The sequence below is a fragment of the Elephas maximus genome, chromosome 10 (genome assembly GCF_024166365.1).
Source record: "Elephas maximus indicus isolate mEleMax1 chromosome 10, mEleMax1 primary haplotype, whole genome shotgun sequence".
In the NCBI taxonomy this organism is placed as follows: Eukaryota; Metazoa; Chordata; class Mammalia; order Proboscidea; family Elephantidae; genus Elephas; species Elephas maximus.
Window position 1 is genome coordinate 102,197,210 of NC_064828.1, and position 23,960 is coordinate 102,221,169.

The following is a 23,960-nucleotide window of genomic DNA, read 5'->3' on the forward strand; positions in this document are numbered from 1 at the left end:
TTTTCCTAGTTTCATTTCCTTGTCTTGTTTTCAGAACTATTATTTTGCATATGAATGGTGGAGGCTTTCTGGCTTTTGCCTCTAATCGTTCAGCGGGTTTTATTTTCAGATCACTTTATTTTCTTCCTGCCCTTTTCTCTCTCACCTTGAGACAGTGACGTTTCCTCTCTCTCATTCTTTTGTGGTTTATAATTTGAGTGTTCACTCTGGGCCAGTTACTGTGCTTAACCGATGTATGTTCATTAATGTGGTAATCGCCAGGAGAACATTGGAAGGTACGTGATAACATACAAAATTATACAAGCGAGGAAACAGACTGCATACCTACTTAAGCAAGACTGGGTGTATTTGGCTCCAAAGCCGGTTCAGCCTATAAAAATAATAACTACCACTTAAAGTGTGGGAGACCCCAAGGGTGTCTGAGATCAAAGCTATTTTCATTGTAATATTAACAAGGTACTTGCCGTTTTCACTATATTGATATTTGGACTGTGCACAAGCAATGGTGGGTAAAATTGTTGGTGTCTTAGCTTGCATCAAGATAGTGACACCAAACTCTTACTGGAAATCGTATTATTCATCTCCCTGCACTTGCAGTTAAAACAGAAAGAACCAATTTCACTTAAGAATGTCATTAAGTAAGCAGTAGCAATGTTTTTTAAACCCTGGCTTTTGAGTACACCTCTTTAATATTTAGTGAGTAAATAGGAAGTACTCCGGAAGCACTAAAGTATGCTTTCTTATGAAAAAAGTTCTGTGTGATTGTTTGAGTGGAGAACTAAACTAGTCACATTTGAATGGAATGTCATTTTTTAAAAATTTATTTGTTGAGAATATGCACAGCAGAATGTAACCAATTCAGCGATTTCTACATGTACAGTTCAGTGTCATTGATTACATTTTTCGGGTTATGCAACCATTTGTTGTGGGAATTGAATCGAGTTCTTGCTTCTCACTGGTCAAGAATGAGCAGGTAAGGCACGAAGAGTTTTCCACATGAGTAAAGCTTTATTGGAGAGGCTTGCAAGCGGGGACGGGGAGGGCTTAAGCTACATACACTAACCCATGTCTCACAGAACAAAAGACTTGCCTGGGTTTTTAAAAGTTCTTGGGTGGGAAAAGATTCATGTTTATTCACAGGCATGGGTGGGGATACGTTAATTACGGTGTATGCACAGCAGCTTTCTAAGATGGCTCCTGTCCAGGAGGCCTCTGGGATTCATAGCAGGACTTATTATGGGGTGTCCACCTGAGCAGTCTCTCACTCCCTGAGTTTGATTTCCTGGCTGCTGCTGCAGCCCCTCACTGCCCCGGTGGAAAGTCACACAGCGTGGAAAGTCACACAGCGGTCACAGGTGGAATGTTCTGAGTATGTCCTTGGGGCTGGTTTTCTTCAGCTGCTTCTGAAAGACAACTTTAAAGAAGTTTGCAGGCTATTTTCTGATACCCTGCCCCATTGTTCTGAGGAATGGCTTCGTTTCTTCGCAGTGGCCTGTTTCCTGTACTTTGCTTGCAGATCTGGGGGCTCCTCTGTTCCCTGTCTTGCACCCCCCCCCCCCCCAGAGACTTTAAACCCGTAAATCTTTATGGGAATGTGGATGGAGATGTTTGCTTATATGACTTCTTCATGCTGGACTGGGGCATTGTCTCTTGCTGCCTGATTTAAATTAGTGCACACTTTTGGGACCCTCTTCTTGGGGAATCACTTGGTAGCCTTGCATGACCAGGAGCTTGGCTTGAAGTTGTTGTAACGTGGCAGATATGAACTTTATCAAAAGCTTAAACAGGCAGGGGCTGAACACGAGTGGCTGTGGCTGCATTGTATACTGTTGTCCTGGTCAAGGTTCCAGACACTACGGTGGTAACTCTTGTGGCTAGGAGTACCAATGGTACCCGCCTTGTCTGGTGCAAGACTCCACTGGTGCCCTGGGTAGGAGTGGACATAATGCAGGGTGCAAGGCAAGATAGAGCAAGAAGAGTGTGGGCTTGGTTCTAGGTGCAAATGTACCACAGTCCCAGTGGGGCGGGGGGCACGTTATTACTATATTTTCTGAGGACTCTTCATATAGCATTTCATATGGACTGAGTTTTAAATCCCCCGTAGTGGAAGCCCTAATTCTCATGAGGGCTGTGGTACTAACATAATCCAAGGTTCCTGAGTTTTTTTGGCACAGCTTTGCCGATGTCCTTTTTAGAGTCCGATTCATCTTTTCTTCTTTTCCTCAGGACTGAGGATGCCAGGCTGTGTGTCTGTGAATGCTGGGCCCTTGTCAGGTTGTAATGACCTTGGTAGTCCAAATCGGGGAATTATGTCTTTTCCACTTTTAAAGCCTTTTCAGTTCCAGTGGGAAAGGCTTCTACCCATCCAGTGAAGGTATCTACAAACACCAACAGGTATTTTGTTCCTTGCTTGGATGGCATAACAGTGAAGTCCATTTGCCAGTCCTCCCCTGGCTACGTACCCCAGTGTTGGATGGGTCTAGCCAGAGGTGGGGGTATAGGGTGGCTTTGTGGGCTGTTCCTCAGACAGATCTCACAACTGTTGGTAATTTGTTTAACTACTTTGTGTAGCTCTCTTTGTTTTACACATTTAGGTAGTAGTCTCAAGAGGGTGTCTCTGCCATGGTTTGTGGCATCACGAAAGGTTTTTACTATTGCCCATAATAAATACTCAGGCACATATGATACTCTCTCATACTTAATCTATCTTGTCGCATCATAAAAAAAGCCCTTTCTTTCCTTTTGTCTTTTTAAGGAATGAGGGCCATTAATTGTGATGTCTATGCCATCTTTGCAGCAGCTTTAGCGGCCAAATCGGCCTTGAGATTCCTCACTGAATAGGCTCAGATACTCCGAGGCGTGGTAAAACGGTGGCAGGGTTCAAAGTTTGGCACACCTGTAAGTTTAACTCTGGGGTTTCTCGGAGGAGGGCCCAAAAAGGGTAGAAACCAAGTAATAGAGGGGAGTGCTTCTCGTACTGCCCACCATGTATCTTGGCCTCCCCTTCTTTTGTTTTTCAGTCTCATACTGTTTTTTTCTTTACATTCTCTGGCCCTCCTTACAGAAAAGGGGGAAAGTAAAGTTCCTTACCTTAGGTTTTCCGTCAGCCCCAATGACTGTACAGTCACGACTGGAGAGTGGGCCAGGATTTTGGGTTAAAACAGAGAAGGTAGCTTCTGCGTCTAGGAAAATTCAATCTGCTTACCTCCCATGTTGAGAGTAACCCAAAGGCTCTGCTGGGGAAAGAGTGATGGTCTTCTGGCAGGGAGCAGAGTGGACCTCTGGGCCTTGTCAACAGGGCTGCTCTTCCTCTTCCTCTGAGAGGGACATTAGGTGATGTGAGCCTGCCCGGACTGGCCTCTAGGGGAGGTCAACTGGGTGCCCTGTTTTTGGACGCTCAGGGCACTCTGCCTTCTGATGGCCCCTCTCTTTTTGCAATACCCGTAGTGGTCAGGGTCCCTACTCACCAGCCAATGAGGAAATTCTTGTGGAGGTCTTGATCTTCAAGATTCTGTAGGGTTACCTCGAGGTGGGCCCTGAAGTGCTACTGCCAACAGTCAGGCCTTTTTCTTCTTTTTATTCTCCGCTGCCAGGTCCGTGTTGTTAAATACCTTAAAGGCTTCCTCAATCAGTCGTGAGAATGGAGCTGGGGTCCTGCCTCTATATTTTGCAGTTTCCTTCTAATATCTGCTGCAGACTGGGTAATAAAGTATATAGCTAGCAAAGTCTTTTATTCCAGGCTCTCAGGGTCAAAAAAAAAAAAAAATTTTTTTTTTTTTTTTCCTCAGTGTCAGTGTTAGTATATTTCCTAAAAGCCTCAATCAGCTTGGTGAGGAAGACTGCTGGGTTCTCCTCTGCTGTCTGGGTAATTTCTTCCACCGTATCATAATTAACAGGCTTGGCTACATACTTCTGTATCGCACCTACGACACCTGTAACTAAATGGCTCTTTCCTTACCATCCCCATTGTAACCCCAATTCGACCCTGCATCGGGGACTGCTTCTTCTCTCGGTCTGAAAATAACATGTGTTGGTTGTGGGCGGTTAGCATCGTCTGCCTGTTCTCTAGCCTTAGCCAGGGTCTTAGTCTTCTCATCTGTGCTACAATTGTGAGTTAAAATGGCCATCACATCTGCCCAGGTCAAATTATGTTCAAGCTGAGTTTCATGAACTCGTCCTTAAACCTCTCAGGGTCTTTTGACACACTCTTTAACTTTTCTTTGCACTGGCTTAAGTCTGGGACTGAAAATGGCACTTGAACCCAGGTTGTGCCCCTAGCCCCATAGTGATTGGTATAGAGAAATCTTTAAGAAATTTATCATAAGTAGGAATTTACGTTACCATCCATACCCTGAGTGTTGGTCCAGTGGGCTTCTTTTTGACTCTTGTTTTACAGTGGGTAATGAATTTAACATTATCTTTCTAATATTTACTATGAATGTTTAAAGATAATCCTGAAGTTCTCAAAACGTACTGTCCGTGCATTTATCAATCTAAACAAGAAATTGTCCAAGTAAATTCGCTACCATTTGGAAAGGGATCATCTAAACTAGTGTGGGTGGATATATCACATAAAAACATATGTAGAAGAACACATCAAGTTTGTCTAGGGGAAACAAAATAAAGAAAAACTTATATGTGACAACCAAGTTTTCATTAGAGAATTCATGATTAGCAAGATAATACAGGATGGGCTTCTCCTGTTGGAGATCTTCAGTTAATCTGTTCAAAAACTAAGTGTTCTGTCTGAGGGCAACCTGCTCCTCCTTGGTTTACTTATTAACAGTCATGGGTCACTTACTCAGAAGCAGAAGTGGAATCTAAGACAAAATTGAGTCTGAGCCATGAGGTTGATCTCCTCTGAGAGCTTGATTTCTTTAAGATACATAATTTTCTGCATAAGCAAGAGGGTAGGAGTTTGATTACAAACGTTAGGTATTTTATACAACATTGTCTTTAAGGCTGATTAAACCAATTTCTAATTTACTGTAAGCATAACTCTATTTATTGAACTTTGGAGTCAGTTTTTCAAAACAGACTGAATTCTTCAAAACAAAGTGTGAAGCTCAGAGTAAAATGGTCTTGTTAGTTTATCTGGATTATTGTTTGACTCAAAGTGGCTTTCAGGAATCATTTTTTTTTTCCCTCAAAGTTTGAGGTTCAGAAGGACACCCAAAGGCAGTGGCCTGTGTGGGTTGTCTCAACCTCTAAGAAAGCCAGAAATCTGGATTTTAAGAGAATAACTCTTTTATGGTTCTTCTTTTGGATCATGATCTTTTTATAGAATCTTTTGATCAAAAATGTTCAGTAAATTGGGCACTGTCTGGTTTTTAAGATCTCAGGGACCATACAACAAATCAGGAGGTAGAATAGAAACACTAATATTAGGCCAGTTGTATGAAATAACCAATGAAACCATGACCCTCAGGCCTTTGAACCAAGGCAACAAATCTCATGAGGTGTTTGTTTACTCGTAAGCAGCATCAGTAACTGCTTTTCGTGTGTGTGCCTCAGCAGCAGCTACGTTCTGCCAAACCTAAGATTGTGTATTAATACACACACAGCAACGTTTATCTGTTAAGGCACAAACTGTTCCTTTAGAGAACTGCTAGGAAATCTAATGATATTCTGATTTGTAAAATCATAGTTCAGATTTCAGACACTTTTCTGGTTATGATATTTATAACTTTAAGTTTGTGAACAGGAACTTCTAATTTAAGAGTTACAGTGTCTAAACTTACTAGTTAGATAATTTAGGAGAAAAGAAGAATATGATTTCTTATCTCCAGAAAGTAGAACCTTAAAGCATTTTTTATTTACAGGAAGACTTCAAAACATCAGCAATATTCCCACATAAAACCCATAGTATCATTTTGTTCACTCAGTCTTATGTAGTCAATTTCTTTCTGTTCCATGTGATACTGGATCAACCGCAGTCTGAACCCACTAGCATCTGCATAACAGAACTGGAAATTTTGATTGAGTCTAGTCACAGTCTCTTTCTTAAGTCTAATATAGCCCATCCTTTTTGTTGAGATATTCTGGTCAAACGTTTTCAGAAAATCAGCAAAGTAAAAGCTTACCTGTAGTTGACAAAACTTGATATGGTCATGATTAATTTATAAACATAATTCTTAATGGTGAAAGACCTGATGGAAATTAATTACAAGCACAATGCAAAGACCAAATAAAGTCAGTTAAGAAAAAAAAAAAAACTTAAGATAAAAATATTTCTAATAATAGCCATTAACCATATTTTTAAAGAACTTCAGATGTAACACAAAATAATCCGGAGACACAACACTGTACAGTCAGGATATGCCAGGAACGTACCAAGATTATCAAGTCTCTAAGTACCTGAATAGTAATAAAAATAACTTCATAGGTAAAGGATGTGAATTCTTTAATCAAGCCATTGGCTTTAATGGTGTTGGATTCGAAAAGTAAATGTGAAATTTGCAACCAAGTTAGCAATAAATAATGATATGTGTTTGCTGTCTAATATTAGGCAAGAACACAAACGAAAATATAAATTTTAACCCAAAGAGAAAGAATCAGGCGCTTCTCATGATTTTAACAACACGTTCTATGTAATTTATAACATGTTAAATAAACCTTTTTAGCACTCTGTCTTCATAAAAAATTTTTTATGGCTTTCAGACTTGTCAGAAGTTTATCATAAGTTACCAAGAAACAGTACTTCAGTCATTTAGCCAAAGATCTTAAAAACCTTGGTTTTTTCTTCTTAAAGCCATGTGGCCTGATCTCTGACCCAGGAATCTTACTCTAATGACAGACTGAACCTTTGTCTTTGAAGCACATAAAGAAGAGATTAACTCTTTAACTCTTTGGTAATCAAAGAAAATTTTAACAGCGAGAAACCTAATTCTTTGTTTTATGTGTTATTCAACGTCAAAGCTCTTAACAGTCTCATAAATTGAACTATTAGTGAGACAGGTAAAGTTTTTGAGCATTATCAAGTAAATTTTTTTTTTAAATAAACGTAAACATTCTTTGTTGCGTACCTTTTATACTACACCCCTTTAAGTGGCAAAAAATGAACTCATTAGTTGACTCAGATATACACATGTATGTATCCTTTCTCTTGTGGTTTAAAAAGCAAAAAGCATATAAGCTTAAATTATGATGACTATCTGTTAACTCATTTTAACATCAATAAGTTACCTAAAAGGTCTTAGAAATTATTTTAAGGGTGTATACGATAAAACATAACTAATTGAAATAAAGTTTCTTTAAATATTTCCAGTTTTCATTTGACGTTTACTATTTCTCATATTTTTCCAATCTAATTTTTATCAACTCGCTTTGGAAATCACAAAGTCTCTGTTCAGCTGACTAATTCACCTATATGAATATAATCTTAAGTCTCTGGCTACTGTTGGAAACATTTTTCCAGGCCATTTCAGGCATGTCTCATTGTGATTTCTGTTTGACCTTGGCAGTGGAGGGCTGGGGGCTGAGGAGGCCTGATCTTGCCCTTTTAACACTGGGTAGAAGACAGGATTTTTTTTTTTTTTTTTGAAGACAGGATTAGCCCATTCTGACTCATTTACATATGTTTAAGTTGATGGAGGCGTTTTGAAAGGCTCTTTACCCAGTAAATACCAAAGCTCTTTAGCGATTTTGTAAATGAATCTTACCAATTCTTAGCTAGGGAGACTGGGGGCTGGAGGGATTCATCCCAGTTCATTTACATATGTTTAAGTGCACCTAGACATTTTGAAAGACAAAAGATAATTTCTCTTTTGCTGTTCTGGAACTGCTGCTTTTCTTTTAAGACAAAATTATCTTTTTTCTTTAAACCATCTAGAGCAAAAGATGACCAATTGCTCCGTAAACAGCCCAATCCATAAATTCTCAGGAGTCTCTATAAGCATGTTCTAATTTAATCTGAATTTCCTTTCACTAATTAATTTCTATGCAACACACACAAACTACAGATAAGATGCAGACAGAGGTGACCAAGGTAATCTTGCAGTCTCAACCTGCCAGACAGCTCTGGCCGTACATGAGACAAACGAACAGAAAGCACTCGGACTAGACAAGTCAGAAAGGAAAAGGGGGAACAAGGATGATCTTAGTAAGATCTAACACATTACTAGGAATATCTGAATCTCCACTTTGGTCTTCCAGATACTTCTTATCTCCTGTACCAAACAGAGGGGCTTCAATCTCTCAATCTAAACAGAGATGTCTACATCCATTCACCGGAAACGGTGAGCCATCTAGAGACAGACAATATCCAGACATGCAAAAATGACGCCTGAAACAAGTGGCTGGGCAAAAGGCCAGCTTGAGAGGAAAGGAAAGAGGAAAAGGGTCAGGCTGCAGTTCCCATCAAAGAGTGCACTTCCAGCAGACCAGAAATTCCCTACTCCCTGGGGTCAAAAAGAAGGCGTCCCTTGGTCCCTAGGGTCAGAAGACCTGTTGCATTGGGGACCCTCCGGGGAAGGCGTGCTTTGGTTCCTAGGGTCAGAAAAACCGGTTGCATTGGGGACCCTCCGTTGACCTTTCAGTAGTAATTCTGGTGTGGCGCCCCCTAGCCCCTGAGGTTTAAGAAGGCATCTCTGGGTCCCTAGGCTTGGAAACCCATCACACTGGGGATCCTTCACCTTTCACTAGTGACTCCGGCCTCCACGGTATGAGACACCCATCCATGCGGGACTCCCGGGTAGCCTGACCCTTATCCACCACTTGGATTTCTATGAGTCCTTGTTATCGCGTTTCACGTTTCCAAGGAAAAACAGAAAAACAAAGTTTGCTTGGGACAAAAATAAAACTAAGGTTGGGTTGTGAGGAGTAAGGGGGAGAAGTCCTTACCTGGGGCGAGAAGAAATCAGTCTTGGCAGGTGCTCCGTTTGTCTGCTGGGGTCAGGCAGTTCTCCCCAGGCTGCCATGGGCCAGAGAACGAGACACAAAGGATTCCCTGTGCCTCCTGGCTCACCAGATTGTTGCTGGAATTGAATAAGGTTCTTGCCTCTCACTGGTGAAGAATAAGCAGGCAAGGCACGAAGAGTTTGCCACATGACCAAAGCTTTATTGAAGAGGATTGCAAGTGGAGATGAGGAGGGCCTAAGCTATGTTTACCCCTGTCTCACAGAACAAAAGACTTGACTGGGTTTTTAAAAGTTTTGGGGCAGGAAAAGATTCCTGTTTATTCGTAGGCATAGGTGGGGATATGTTAACTACGGGTGTGCACGCAGCAGCTTTCTAAGATGGCTCCTGTCCCAGAGGCCTCGGATTCATAGCAGGACTTATTAGGGGGCGTCATGCCTGCTCAGTCTCTTGCTCCCCGAGTTCGATTTTGTGGCTGCTGCTGCAGTCCCTCACTGCCCCTGGTGGAAGGCCACACAGTCGTCACAGGTGGATGTTCTGTTTATGTCCCTGGGGCTGGTTTTCTTCAGCTGCTTCTGAAAGACAACTTTAAAGAAGTTTGCCCCGTTCTAGGGAATGGCTTTGTTTCTTCGCCCTGGCCCATTTCCTGTACTTAGTTTGCAGATTTGGGTTTCCCTCTGTTCCTCCTCTTAATTGATTACGTTGTTCAGGTTGTGTAACCATTCTCACCCTCATTTTCTGACTTGTCCCTCCCCCATTGACATAAACTCACTGCTCCCTGAATTTCCTGTCTAATCTTTGGAGTTGATGTTGTAGACTTGATACCATATAGTTCTTAACGGAGCACAAAGCTCAAGGCAGACAGTCTTTACTAATTAAGCTAAGCTTTTGTTTGGTTTAAAGAAGATTTCAAGAGATATTTATGGTTTAAGGTTTAAAGAATATGTCAGGGCAATAGTTTTGGAAGTTCATCCAGCCTCAAAGACTCCAGAAAGTCTGGATTCCATGAGAATTTGGAATTGTGTTCTGCGTTTTCTCCCTTTTGATCAGGATTCTTATGTAAAATCTTTTTGATTAAAACATGTACCATAATTTTTAATTCCTAAGAAGGACTGAAAAACTGTGGTTATGTACACTTAGGTGTTTGGTAGAGAGTTTCTTGAAAGTGAGCAAAGGAAAAGAACTGATAGTCTTTATTGCCAATGACTAAAGTTGAGCTTTAAAATGAAAATTAGAATTTTGGAAAATTTGTGTCTGCCTCCATGTTTAAAAACCTTCATGTTGAAATCAGTGGTGATATTGAGGAACGTGATTCTTTTTTTTTATTGTATAATGAAACATATCAACATGTCCACAGATTGTATAGCTTGTTTAACGAGTGGAAAACCTATTAAAGGTGCAGGTGGATCGGTGGGTTTTTGTGTAACGTTAAAAAAAGGTCCTTGGTGAAGTTTTAGCTTCCACATTGCAGCTAACTCTTATGAAACTACCAGTGGTCAAGCTTTAGTGTAGTATCACAGAAGAGTATCTCCATTACCTGAACAGGCTGTAGAATACTCCTCTCTTTTCCAAATACACATGTGCTTGAGACCAGATTTTCTTCATGTTTTCAATTAAAGCAACATATCACAACAGATTCAGAAGCAAAAATGAGAATCCAGTCGTTTTCTTTTAAGCCAGATTTTAAAGAAATTTGTGAAAATATGAAACAACAATCTTTGGGCTAAACCTTTTTTTTTATTTTTGTTTTGGAAAATATAGTTAATTTTCATGGAAATAATGTTGTTAACAGAATGGGTTTATTGTTAATGTGTATGCCTACTCCTCACTTACCGACTATCTAATTATCCAACATTTTGCATTTACGACAGTAGTAAAAAATTTAGTATCTGACTGTTTTGCACACTAACAGTATATGTCTGGCAGTAACCTTTTCATGACCAGTAGGACATATAGCACCCATCTACATTTTCCGCCTCTTGGGTCCAGAGGGATGTATGTGTCCCACATAATATTTTGTGATCTGATATGGTCATCCTCCATTTTCACATGACACTGATCTCACATAACAACCTAGTTTTTGGAACCTAACCACGTCGGTAAGTGAGGAGTAGTTGTATTATTTTTGAGTAAGTATCTTTAAGAATTCTTAACTTTAATTTCTACTGTGAATATCAATAAATCTAACCCACACAAACAGGAGGTCTTTGGAGTCTTTAATAGTTTTCGAGAAATGTAAAGGGGGTGTGAGACCCAAAAGTTTGAGAATTGTGAATTACGGGGTACCTATCATGTACTGGGCGCATTTCATAAATTATCTGTTGTCAGAATTGTAAGGCTTTAACAGATGAGAAAATTGAGCACAGAGAGGTTAAAGATGAAGCTGAACCAGAATTTATTTATTTTTTTTATTCCTTTAACAGTTGATGGATGCCCCCTGTGTGCCAGGAACTTGCTTTGGATCAAAAAGAAATCCACAGAAAACTTACACTAGGAATTTTCTTTATTCTAGCACACGAAAGCACAAACATGTTCGAGTATAACTTCAATGTTAATTAATGACTGCTATCATTTATACAAGGAGCCCTGGTAGTGCAGTGGTTAAGTGCTCAGCTGCTAACTGAAAGGTCAGGAGTTTGAACCCACCTAGTGGCTCGGTAAGAGAAAGATTGGCAGCCTTCTCCCCTAAAGATTACAGCCTAGAGAATCCTATGGGGCAGTTCTACTCTGTCACATTGGGTCGGTGTGAGTCAGAAATTGACACGATGGCACTGAACATCATCGTTTATACTCTGTGTACGTGGGGTTGCTATGAATCAGAATCCACTTGACAGCAACTGACAACAAAGTGATTTATCAAAAATTCCACATCAAGAATTTTGAGTTAGTTAAAAATCTGGGTAAAGTTTAACCTAATCTGAGATGGAAATGTAGTTGTCATAAAAATACGTGTTTTATAGTTTTCAAAGCATTTTTACTTAGCCTTTAAGGTTATGAAAACAGTTCTTCAGTAAGCACTTGAAATACCGTTTTTAAGACATTGGATGGGATACAAAGGTGAACAACCCGTTTTAGAGATGGTTAGGTGTTCTGTGTGTGTTTGAAATGGAGCACCTCAGTGAGATGGCAGTTGTAATTCAGAACAGTCTTTCATTGACATTTTAGAAGTACGATCTTGAAAAAACCTTAAAAATTTTTACTGCAGTTATCTTTTCAGTATACTAATTTAAAATGAACCTGAGAAATCCTTCAGGATCCTGTAGGGCTATATCATGATGATATTTTACCTTTTTACTGCGTTCTCGTTTCCCATTGCATATCTACTGAGAAAAACCAAAACTAACCAAAGCAGTCGCTGTGGAGTCGATCCCAACTCAGGGCAGCCCCGTGTGTTTCAGAGGAGAACTTGCCTGGGGTTTCAGGGGCTGTGACCTTTTGGGAGTAGATTGCCAGGCATTTATTTTGAGGCTCCTTTGGGTGGATTTGAACTGCCAAGCTTTCAGTTAGTAGCTGAGTGCTTAACTCCCATCTACTGAGAGAACCACCTGTTGATTTCTAACAGCTTTATTGAGATAAAGTTTACGTGCATTAAACTGCACACGCTTAAAGTGTACACTTTGGTATGTTTTGATGTGTATGTACCCAAGAAACCACTATAATCAAGATAATGAACATATCCATCACCCCTAAAAGTTTCCTGGGGCTGCTTTGTAATTCCATCCTTCCTACCCTTCTCTGCCCTGGCTTTGTACCCAAGCAACCACTGATCCCATTTTATAAAATTTTAGAAAATATGAACTAATACATAGTGACAAAAAGCCCAGTCTATTTGTCTTCATCACTGACATCGTGAGGGAGAAAAATGGTCAAGGCTGCCAAAGTACCCACAATTTTTTGTCTGTTAACTTTTCCTGAATTGACTGGTGGCACATAGTAGGTTTTCAAGAAATCGTAGCATAAATCGGCTGCCAGGCTTATTTATCAAAATTGCCGGAAAGCATTGGGAGCCTTTTGATGATCTGCGTAGAGAACGTATGAGTGGGAATCGACTCGATGGCACTGGGTTTGGTTTTTGGTTTTATAGAGAACAATAAATGTGTACTTTTCCTTGGGGGCATCTTCTCACTTCATAATGTAAGTGTCCATCCGGCATTCTGATTTCTTTCTTTCCTTTCATAGATTGGGTTTTCTCAATATATTTGTGTCTTCTAGAACTGGATTTTTGGTATTTCTCCTTGAAACAGATGTCTGATAGTACTTCTGAAATGAACCTTTCTGCCTACATAGAAATACTATGAGTAGTTAAGGTATTAAAGAAATCTAAGGGAGTTCTCAGTTTTTTGTGTGTGTGGAGGGGGAGGGGTTAGGGTCCTGATGAGTGGCTTTTGCTTCCTTGTCTTTTTACTGTAGTGGGTTTGTTTCTTTATGTTTTTTGGTTCCTTTCTTCATAACTCTGTGTAGGAGGGTATAAAAGTGGAAGAATGAATTGAGTTTGAAATTATTTAATGTTGAGATTGAATTCTTTAAATGATGTAGAGTTTTGGGGTGGTTTTTGATAACTTGATGTTGCTACAGATTTGTTACCCTGAGTAACTGAAACCTGGCTAAATAAAGGATGAAGATTTTCTGAGAAATTAGTATCATTTTGAAACATTATAAATAAACACAAAACTAAACAAATCTCAATTTATACTTTCTGGGGAATGTCCAGATACCTTCTGAAAGCGTCTCTGAAATTAACGAGCATTAAATGGATTCCTTTCATGGAAGTGAATGCACTCTCAAGTTTATAGTGTCCTTTAGAATATCTGGTTATGAGTGTTCTTTAGTTATGCACTGTTACCGTTTTTCTAGTCATTGAAATACCTAAAGAATAAAGAGAAAAAAAATCAAAAGCTATGTGTTCTTGTCCAACATAATTTCATTAGAGCTGAGATAGTGAATCTTCTTAGAGCTGTATCTGTATTTTCAGCATATCAATTTTAAGTAGAGGAAAACGTAAAAACCTTTTGATACATTTTTCTTTTTAAATAGACGAAGAACTTCCTGATTACATTATGGTGATGGTGGCCAACAAGAAAAGCCAGGACCAAATGACAGAGGACCTGTCCCTGTTTCTAGGGAACAACACAATTCGATTCACTGTGTGGTATGTTTTTGAATATCTATTCCTCAGGCCACAATTTGGGACAAGCCAGAGTAGGCATTTTGTCTGGAAAAAGTCACTTGACAGGCAAGGTAGGTTAGGTTCAGTGTGAACAGGCAGGCTGTGAGTGATGAGAGCACGGTCTCAGAGCCAGACAGCCAGAGTTTAATCTTGCCTCTGCTGCTGGCCTCAGTTTCTGCATCTGTGAAATGGGCATAGTAAATCACCTCAGGATTGTTGTGGGGATTAAATGAGCTAATACATGTAAAGTGCTTACAATGTGCCTGTCACGTAGTGAGTCCTTTATATGTGTGAGCTGTAGTAACTGTTTCTTTTTTAAACTTCCGTATCTCATAATTCCTTTTTCTCCACCAAAGTAAATATGTATGTTGTTTGAGCTGGGTTGGCTTCTGTATTGCTTTTTCCAACAAGTTAACTATATGGGGTGAGGTTTTTTTTTTTGCTTTTAAAAATTTTTTACCTCCTGTCTTCATTTAACAAACTAAAATCTTAATCATCTTCAAGGTTTGGAATTTTGAAATAGTCAACTTTCTTTTCAAGTATAAATTAACATACCTTTGGATGTCCCTTTTCAAACCACATATACCTTGTTTTAGAATTAGTGATGAAAAGTGTAAGATTCAGTTTAATGTCCTGGTATCTGCTCTGAGGTACAGTGAGGGATGGGGGAGGGTAATGATGTGGCCGAGAGTGGAGCAGGAAGTACTAATATAACCCTTAGACTACAACAAATTACAGTACTAGTCCTACAGGGTTGCTATGAGTCAGAATCGACTCGATGGCACTGGGTTTAGTTGATGATGAAGGAAAAGCTGAGCGAACAAAATGGCCTGCTTCATTTTTAAATTGCAGGAGACTGGGAGAAAGAATACTAAGATGAAACCCATTGCTGTTGAGTCAATTCTGTCTCAATAGGAGGTACTAAAAAGGTTGATGAAACTGGTTAGCTTCTTGTCTTTAACTCAGAATTTATCTTCAAGGTGTTTTTGCCCCAGCAGGCAACAATATGCTTTATAGTGCTCACGAAGTCTTGTGAAAAATTCCACACAGAATTTTCTGGGTTTATATTACACACACCCTGAAGAACATTGTTAGAGCGTGGTCCTCAGAGATTTTGATACACACACTGCTTCAGCGTAGGTGACTGAATCCATTTGTTACAGTTTGTCCCCAGATTTTTTTTTTTTAAGTCTTCAGCATTACAAAGTACATTTTTATTACTAACTTTTTGTTCACCTCTTGGATCACTTGGTTTTAATTTGAGTCCCAATGATCTAAGGTGAGATTAACATAGTTGATCGTTTCTCAGATAACCTGATGGGCTACTTTAGACAGATTTCTTACATAAACAGGTTAATGATGGAATCTGAATTTAAAATCAGATTAATTGAACTTTTTCACCTTTGAAATTCAGTTCTTTGAAATATACTGATGTGAGTGATGGTGTCTCCATTTTGGCACTCTTTTTTCCTAAGTTTATTGTTCATAACACCAGCCCCAAATGGACTATCCTGATTCTTGGGAGCCCTGCAATAATTGTGTTCTTGGGGACAGTGACGTGTGACTGGGTTCTGGGTGAAACAGTATTAAAATGAGATCTTTCTGATATTTTCAGCAAACGGCCCCTTGGAAGGACTGTAAGGCAAATTTGCTTCCTACATAACTATGACAGCAGCTTATGTTATAAGCAAGGTTGTGGTCTGTGTTTGCTTATAGTGTTAGTTTTGAAAGTAATAGTCATAGTGAAGTGGTATAGCATATTTTGGGATTATTTATAACTTTTTTCACCCTTCAGAATTAAGTCATCCAAGAAACCATGTAAGTAGCTAAATTTAAACTCTACTTAAGCAGTCACAGTGATTTATATAACATGTTCATGACACTTTATCTTGTTTTACTTTAAGCTACATTGAGGCTTTCAGTTGTTAGGAAACCAAGAACCAAGTTACATTCTTTGTAGGCCAGGATGGTGTGGACAGATGAGATCCTTAGTGTTATGGTTATAGAGGCTAGATGTTGAAAATAGGGAAGAAAAAGTAATCTGATTTTTGATTGGTCTGTGCAGTATTCATGTAAAACCTTTTTTATTAATGTGAAACTTGGAAATTAATATTATATTAAATAGCATTTATCAATATTTACCCAAATATTGATTTTTATAATGTCATCAAATTTACGGTGGCAGTTGAAATAAAATATTTCTTGATTAAGGAGGGCTTTAATATTTTCCTTTTTTCTTTTAGGCTTCATGGTGTTTTAGATAAACTTCGCTCTGTTACAACTGGTAAGATTTGTAAAAACTAATTTTTTTTTTTATAGCGTGATTTTTTTTTCTAAAGTCAGCATTTATATTGCTTTGGAAAAAAATTTGGAAACAGTGATTAATTTGAAGATTTTTAGGAAGCATATGTTTTTATGAATTTAAGGGCAATAAATTTTTTTTATGTAATATAAGGAAATAATTATACAGGTAGGCAAAGATTCAGCCTCAAGGATGTCTCAGAATTTTATAATTGGAAATTATGTAAAAGTCTAGTATAATAAATTGGATAAATTATGATATGCACACACAAGACACATACACACATCAGTTTTCAAAAAATGTGTATGTATATTTTTCCCCCAAAAATCACCATTGCAATAATTGGTGGGTTTTAGTTCTCTTTGTGCTTTTTTTATATTTTTCAAACTTTCTTTAAGAAACAGTGATTTTAAATTGATGATGAGGGAAGGGAAAGTTTGAAGAAATACGAATAGATGGAAAAAATCACGTCCTTTTCTTGCCAGAACCCTCTAGCCTGAAGTCATCCGACAGCAACATCTTTGATAGCAGCGTGCCGTTCAACAAGGGCAGCCTCAGTCGAGGAGATGAGAGAAAGCACGAAGCTACAGTGCCCCCCCTTGCAGTTTCTAGCACCAGGTCTGAAAAAAGAGATTCCAGGGTTTCCACAAGTTCACAGGAGCAGAAAACCACCAGTGTCAGGTAAGAGTCCTGTGTAGATCTGCCCTGGGTAGTTGGGTATGTGTATGTGGTATCTAACATTAGTTTCTCTGTCTTGAAATTGCGTTTTTCAGCAATTTTTGCAAACAGTGGGGTAGTCATGAGAAATTTTTTAAATGAAATAATGAATGGATAAGATGAGATTTGGATAAATATGATTACCTTTTATTTCAAATGTAGTAAATCAAAGTTTTAAAAAATTCGATTTCAAAGTAGTTTTTAATGGAATACACGAAAGGAGTACCCAAACTTTTCCATTAAAATGTTTTAAGTGAACTCTTCTTTGAAGACATGAAGATATTATTCTAAATTGATTATAACAAGTTTTTTTTTTTTTTTAAATAGACAGACTTATGATGATGGAGCTGCAACCCGACTGATGTCCACAGTGAAACCTCTGAGGGAGCCAGCACCCTCTGAAGATGTGATTGACATTAAGCCTGAGCCAGATGACCTCATTGATGAAGATCTCAATTTTGTGCAGGAGAATGCCTTATCTCAAAAAAAACCGACAGTGACACTCACATATGGGTCTTCTCGCCCGTCTATTGAAATTTATCGGCCACCTGCAAGTCGAAATGCAGACAGTGGTGCTCATTTAAACAGGTTGCAATTTCAGCAGCAGCAAAACAGTATTCATGCTGCCAAACAGGTCGATATCCAGAGCAGCCGGGTGTATGACGCTGGACGCGTGTGTGAACCGGAAGTGCTGAACAGCTTAGAGAAGACTTACGGTCCCTTCTTCAGAAACAGCTCAGAAAAAATGAGTATTGAGGTTTGTGTATGCTTTTAAATTCTGCTTGTTCGGCTGCAGTTTGGTAGTTCTTGATACTAAAATGTACATGAAGTAACTAGACATACAAGTCAACTTTATTTTATACCGATTTCTGTGCTACTCAGCATATTCCTCCAGTCAGATTTTCCACTTTGTGGTTGGTTTTATATCTTGTGTACCTTCCTATGTTGCCGGCACTTGGGATAGCAGATCTCAAATCTCAGGTTATCTTGCGGGTAGCCTGTAGGAGAGGTCCGTGTTGAAATGACACTGTTGATACGTTTAAGATATTCTGTAATATGATTATCTGTCACCGTCGTCATTATATTTCATACTTGAACATAACTTTTGGGAGGCTTTAGGTCAGTTTTGGATCTATTACGGCAATTTGCTCATAAGCAACCAAGTAACTCCGTTTTATTTGTTCCTCAGTAGTGCTTATCTGCAGCTGTTCCTAAATGAGTGTAAAACTCTAATTTTTATTTTTGTTCTTAGCTAAAAATTGGCTATTAGAGATAACACTTATATTTTTATTTAAAAAAAGCAGAAAATACCCCATGAGTTCTTCATATGGCTGGCTTTTATTAAAAAGGAGAAATAGTTTGTGATAAAACTTTGTTGTTTTCTGAGACTAGGTAAATATTTTTACATCTATCTATTGTAGGAAGAAAACTTTCGGAAGAGAAAGTTGCCTGTGGTGAGTTCAGTTATTAAAGTAAAAAAATTCAGTCACGATGGAGAAGAGGAGGAGGAAGATGATGATTATGGCTCCCGAGCAGGAAGCGTCTCCAGCAGCGTGTCAGTGCCAGCGAAGCCCGAGAGGAGGTACCTGAACAAGCCTGTAAACTAGTCCTCCACTGTCTGTGAGGTGGCCTCCAGCTGCCTGATGGAGCCTTGTGGGTTCTTGAGGAGGATAATCCTGAAAATAAATCATAATTTGATGACATGTAAGACTTCTGCACTGGTGTTTGAGAAGCACTTATATTAATGAGAGAGACATTGCCTAATGTGGAGATGATTACAGAGAATATTACAAACCCTAATATGATGTGGAAATGACGGTTGATCAGATTCATTTAAAAAAAATTACAAGGTTCCAGTGTAGTTAGTATTCCCCAAAAACTACAGGTAGCCTGTTCAAAACCTAAGAGAAACCTGTAGGAGAAGCATAATGGTTGGCTGTCACGAGAGAACTCAACTTTAATTAAAATTTAATAACAGTACCTTTCTTGTCCATTTTAGACCTTCGCTTCCACCTTCTAAACAAGCTAACAAGAACCTCATTTTGAAAGCTATATCTGAAGCTCAAGAATCTGTAACAAAAACAACAAACTATTCTACAGGTAATTTAAATGTGTTATGTTTACGTTGCATAAATAAATGTAAGAGACATTTCTGTAACTCTTGAGTAAGGAAAATGAGTGCTTTCTAAGTTGTAAATAAAGGCTCCTGCCAGATGTCAGGACTAAAACGAGGCTCAGGGAAAAGGAGTTTTAAAAGATGGTTTGAGCAGTTGGAGAGACTTTCCCACCTGTCACTATAGTTCTTCGAGCACCATGCAACCCCTTTTACTCTCTCATTCCAATGAGTATGGGATGTATAATAAAAACATTTAAAGGGAGTTTTGATACAGATGGGACTTTAATATCATTAGCATTAGACTCGACATCAGATATGTACGTAAAAGGGAGGAAAATTGGATAATATTAAGTGACCGAAGTTAGGGAAGTTTAAGATTAGTGTTACATGAATAGGTTGGTTTCTTTCCTTTCATTGGAACCCATTAATGCAATATAAGGCGAGAACTGATTGCAGTCCTAGCAGGGGTGCTAAATCATTTATGAGAGAATATAAAGGCATTACATGTATTTAAAACAAAGGAGATGAATCAGCTATCAGCTCGTCTTACAGAAAGTCATTCTGAAATGCAAACCAAATGATGATTGCTGTATTGTGTTGTCTGTAAATTCCATACTCTGCACCCCACTTGCTATGGCCAGTGTGTCAAACTTCTGTAAGCAAGCTGATGATGACTACCCTCTTCAGCATGTTTTTATTTCATTCCTGCCACGGATCTGATAGATATTCTTCCAGCATTGCTCTGCGTGTCCATCCTCTCTTGCCCCTCTTTTGGTGACTCCTTCCCAAGATAAAATAAACTGTTAGCCACAAATTTTTGATCCCAGTGGGTTTTGGAATATAGGATAAGGACTATCAAACAAAGCCCAACACTTGACATAAGGATTTACCTAATTTGCTTTCTTTTTCTGGTCCATTAGCAATGTTAGTCATTTCGAATGATGACAAATATGCGTACCATGACCTTGGAATTTTGTGCTTTTATAATAGTTGGCAATCCACAAGCTTTAAAGGAATAGCATGGAAATTCTTTTTTTACATAGATGATCTAAATTAAAATTCTGAATTGATAAAAGATCGTAAAACAGAGTCTACGCTGCATTTAGCTACAAATAAGTACATATGTGCAATAATGTGTTTATGGCATGTGGCTTAACATGTATAGTTGTGCGTGTACATACGTATATGTATATGGGTAATAGGTCAAGTATCTCTCAGAAGTGTTGTAAGAAAAAAATGAGGTGATGTTTATGAACTGTTTTGAACTCCTCATGTCCTGTACGCAACGAGGAAGCATTTATATTTGATATGACATATCGGCCATTGGGAAACCCTGGTGGCATAGTGGTTAAGTGCTACGGCTGCTAACCAAAGGGTCGGTAGTTTGAATCCGCCAGGCACTCCTTGGAAACTCTGTGGGGCAGTTCTAGTCTGTCCTATAGGGTCGCAATGAGTTGGAATCAACTCGACAGCACTGGGTTTGGTTTTTTTTCTGGTATCGGCCATTGAGTTTTGATGTGTCACTGAATTTACATTTCCTTTTATATAAAAGTCCCGCAGAAGCAGACACTTCCAGTTGCTCCTAGAACTCGAACTTCTCAAGAAGAATTGCTAGCAGAAGTGGTCCAGGCGCAAAGCAGGACCCCCAGGATAAGTCCCCCCATTAATAAAGAAGAGGAAACAAAAGGAGATAATATAGAAAAAAGTCAAGGTAATAACTGAAATATTTGACCCTTCATTACACTTTTTTTTTGTGAGGCATTAAATATTTTCCAGTGGGTTTTTATGAAATGCTACTTCTACTGTGGGGAAAGTGCTGATTAGGTCTAAAAATAGAATAAGAAGGGACCATGAGGAAACCTATACTTTTCAAAGATTTTTTTTTTAACTCTTGTTTGTTGCGGAAATGTTTAACATTCTCAAAAGTGGAAAGAAGAGTACAGTGAACTCCCATGAACCCAATGACTCAGTCTCAAAAATTACCAAAATACTGGCACTGTTTTACAAACCTCCTACTTAAAGATACATAGATAATTCACATTCTCCCTTCCCCTCTTTTTGCTAATCCTAGCTGTATTCTTGGAAGCTCAAAATCTTAGTTATCTTTAAGTCTCCCCTCCTAGCGTTCTGTTGCTGTGACCTGCCACATCTGCCGTATTGTCACCTTGGCCCTCCTTTGTCCCTTCTGTCTGGCATACTGCAGCTAGCTTCCAGCTGATCTTTTTCTCCCCGTTTCCTCTCATGTCTCCCCATTCCTGCACACGTAGTTTCCTGTGTGACTTCCAAACTGTGACTCTGATCATCTGTCTCCCTTCCAAGAGCATTTACTATCCCCCCCATGCTTATTGCCCAGGACTAATGACGGCAGCCTGGCCTTTAGGCAGGCTCTATCTTCTGCCCTTGGGTCTGCCCAGCCCTTTTCCACTACTCTTCAGCCTGTTCCTTCTATTCCAATCAAAAAAGATTATTTTCTTCTGTTTCTCCTTATCTACAAAAATCTGAATTTTAAAACCCCAGCAAAAAAACTCTGGTCATTGTGTTATTTCTAATTTTATGTCCTTGTTTGTACTTTTTCTAATCTTGTAATACATTTTTTTATTCCTTCTCAACTGTGTCTTTAAATTGTTCCAAACGCATCTAAAAATTTACTTGTTCCATGAAGTCTTTTAAGTCCATCCTATATTTGGCACTAGGTTATATTTGTCTCTTCATTATCTATTTTTTAAAAATTTTTGACTGTATGTGCAATTTGCCATGCTAGTATTATATGCCATTCTGATAAATGATAGACTGAGAACAAGAAAACCCCAAAATAGCCAATGGGTGCAACTGGAAAGTGTGAATGAGCCAATTTGGGAAGACCAACTGGAAGTTGGGAGGGATTTGGCCCAATGCAGTAGCAGGTGCAGATAACAGGCTGCAGTAAAGGCTCGGGGGCTGCAGCAGTCTGTTGTTGTTCGGTGCCGTTGAGTTGGATCCAACTCATAGCAACCCTATACTGCCTGGTCCTGTGCCTTCCTCACAGTCCTTGCTATGTTTGAGTCCATTGTTAACAGCCACTGTGTCAGTCCATCTCATTGAGGGTCTTCCTCTTTTTCTCTGACCCTCCACCAAGCCTGACGTCCTTCTCTAGGGGACTAGTCCCTCCTGATAACATGTACAAAGTAGAGGAGCATTTCGGCTGTACTTCTTCCTAGACGGATTTGTTCATTCTTCTGCCAGTCCGTGGTGTATTCAGTGTTCTTCACCAACACCATAATTCAGATGCATGAATTCTTTGGTCTTCTTTATTGTCCGGCTTTCATATGCATATGAAAAAACAAAAAAAAATTTTTTTTTTTTTTTGAGGAGATTGAAAATACCATGGGTTGGGTCAGGCACACTTCAGTCCTCAGAGTGACATCTTTGCTTTTTTTTTTTAACACTTTCAAGAGGTCTTCTGCAGCAGATTTGCCCAGTGTAATACATTGTTTGATTTCTTGATTGTTGCTTTCATGGGTACCAATTATGGATCCAAGTAAAGTGAAATCCTTGATAACTTCAGTATTTTCTCTGTTTATCATGATGTTACTTATTGGTCCACTTGTGAGACTGTGCTCTTTGATCTTCATCAGTAAGTGGTTCAACTCCTCTTTACTTTCAAAAAGCAAGGTTGTGTCGTCTGCATATTGCAGGTCATTAATGAGTCTTCTTCCAATCCTGTTGCCACGTTGTTCTTCATATAGCCCAGCTTCTCAGATTATTTGCTCAGCATACAGATTGAATAGGTCTGGTGAAAGGATTCAACCCTGATGCACACCTTTCCTGAGTTTCAACCATGCGGTATTCCCGTGTTCTGTTGGAACGACTGCCTCTTGGTCTATGTTTACAGGATCCTCACGAGCACAAGTATTCTGGAATTCCCATTCTTTGTAATGTTAGCCATAATTTATTAGGATACACACAGTCGAATGCCTTTGCGTAGTCAATAAAACACAGATAAACATATTTCTGGTTTTCTCTACATTCAGTCAAGATGCATCTGACATCATCAGTGATACCCCTTGTTCCATGTCCTCTTCTGAGTCCAACTTGAATTTCTGGCAGTTCTCTGCCAGTGTACTGCTGCAACCATTTTTGAATTATCTTCAGCAAAATTTTACTTGCGTGTAACATTAATGATAAATGATAGTGTTCGATAATTTCTGTATTCTGTCGGATCACCTTTCTTTGGAATGGGTACAAATAAGGGTCTCTTCCAGCTAGTTGGCCAGGTAGCTGTCTTATATTTCTTGGCATGGTCTAGTGTGAGCTTCCAGCGTTGCATCTGTTTGTTGAAACACTTCAGTTGGTACTCCATCAATTCCTGGAGCCTTGTTTTTCACCAATGCCTTCAGCGCAGCTTGGACTTTGTTCTTAAGTGGTTCTTGATCATACGCTGCCTCCTGAAATGGTTGAATGTTGACCACTTCTTTTTGGTACGGTGACTCTGTGTATTTCTTCTATCTTTTGATGCTTGCTGTGTCGTTCAATATTTTCCCTGTGATACTCTTCAATAGCGACTCAAGGCTTGAATTTTTTTCTTCAGTTCTTTCAGCTTAGGAAATGCTGAGCATGTTCTTACCTTTGTTTTGTAACTCTGGGTCTTTGCACATTTCATTATGGTATTTTGTCTTCTCGAGCCGCCTTTTGAAATCTTCTGTTCAGCTCTTTTACTTCATTCAGCTCTTTTACTTCATTCCTTCCTTTCATTTTAGCTACTCTATTTCTATTTCAAGAGCAAGTTTCAGAGTCTCTTCTGACATCCATTTTGTTTTTTTCTT

At 39.0% G+C, this 23,960-nt stretch overlaps 1 protein-coding gene across 7 annotated transcripts in view; it reads left to right on the plus strand.

The window, feature by feature from the left end:
- The window catches only part of ZC3H14 (zinc finger CCCH-type containing 14), a 56,166-nt gene that overhangs the window by 885 nt on the left and 31,321 nt on the right, over positions 1–23,960 (plus strand). For all 7 annotated transcript variants that reach the window (XR_007518850.1, XM_049897351.1, XM_049897352.1 and 4 more), the window contains exons 3-9: positions 13,891–14,005; positions 16,267–16,307; positions 16,811–17,006; positions 17,370–17,799; positions 18,464–18,624; positions 19,042–19,142; positions 20,711–20,869. Coding sequence is in view for 6 of the 7 variants with exons in the window: in XM_049897351.1 (XP_049753308.1) it covers positions 13,891–14,005; positions 16,267–16,307; positions 16,811–17,006; positions 17,370–17,799; positions 18,464–18,624; positions 19,042–19,142; positions 20,711–20,869 (1,203 nt within the window). In the remaining variant the exon portion in view is untranslated. The remainder of the gene's footprint in view (positions 1–13,890; positions 14,006–16,266; positions 16,308–16,810; positions 17,007–17,369; positions 17,800–18,463; positions 18,625–19,041; positions 19,143–20,710; positions 20,870–23,960) is intronic.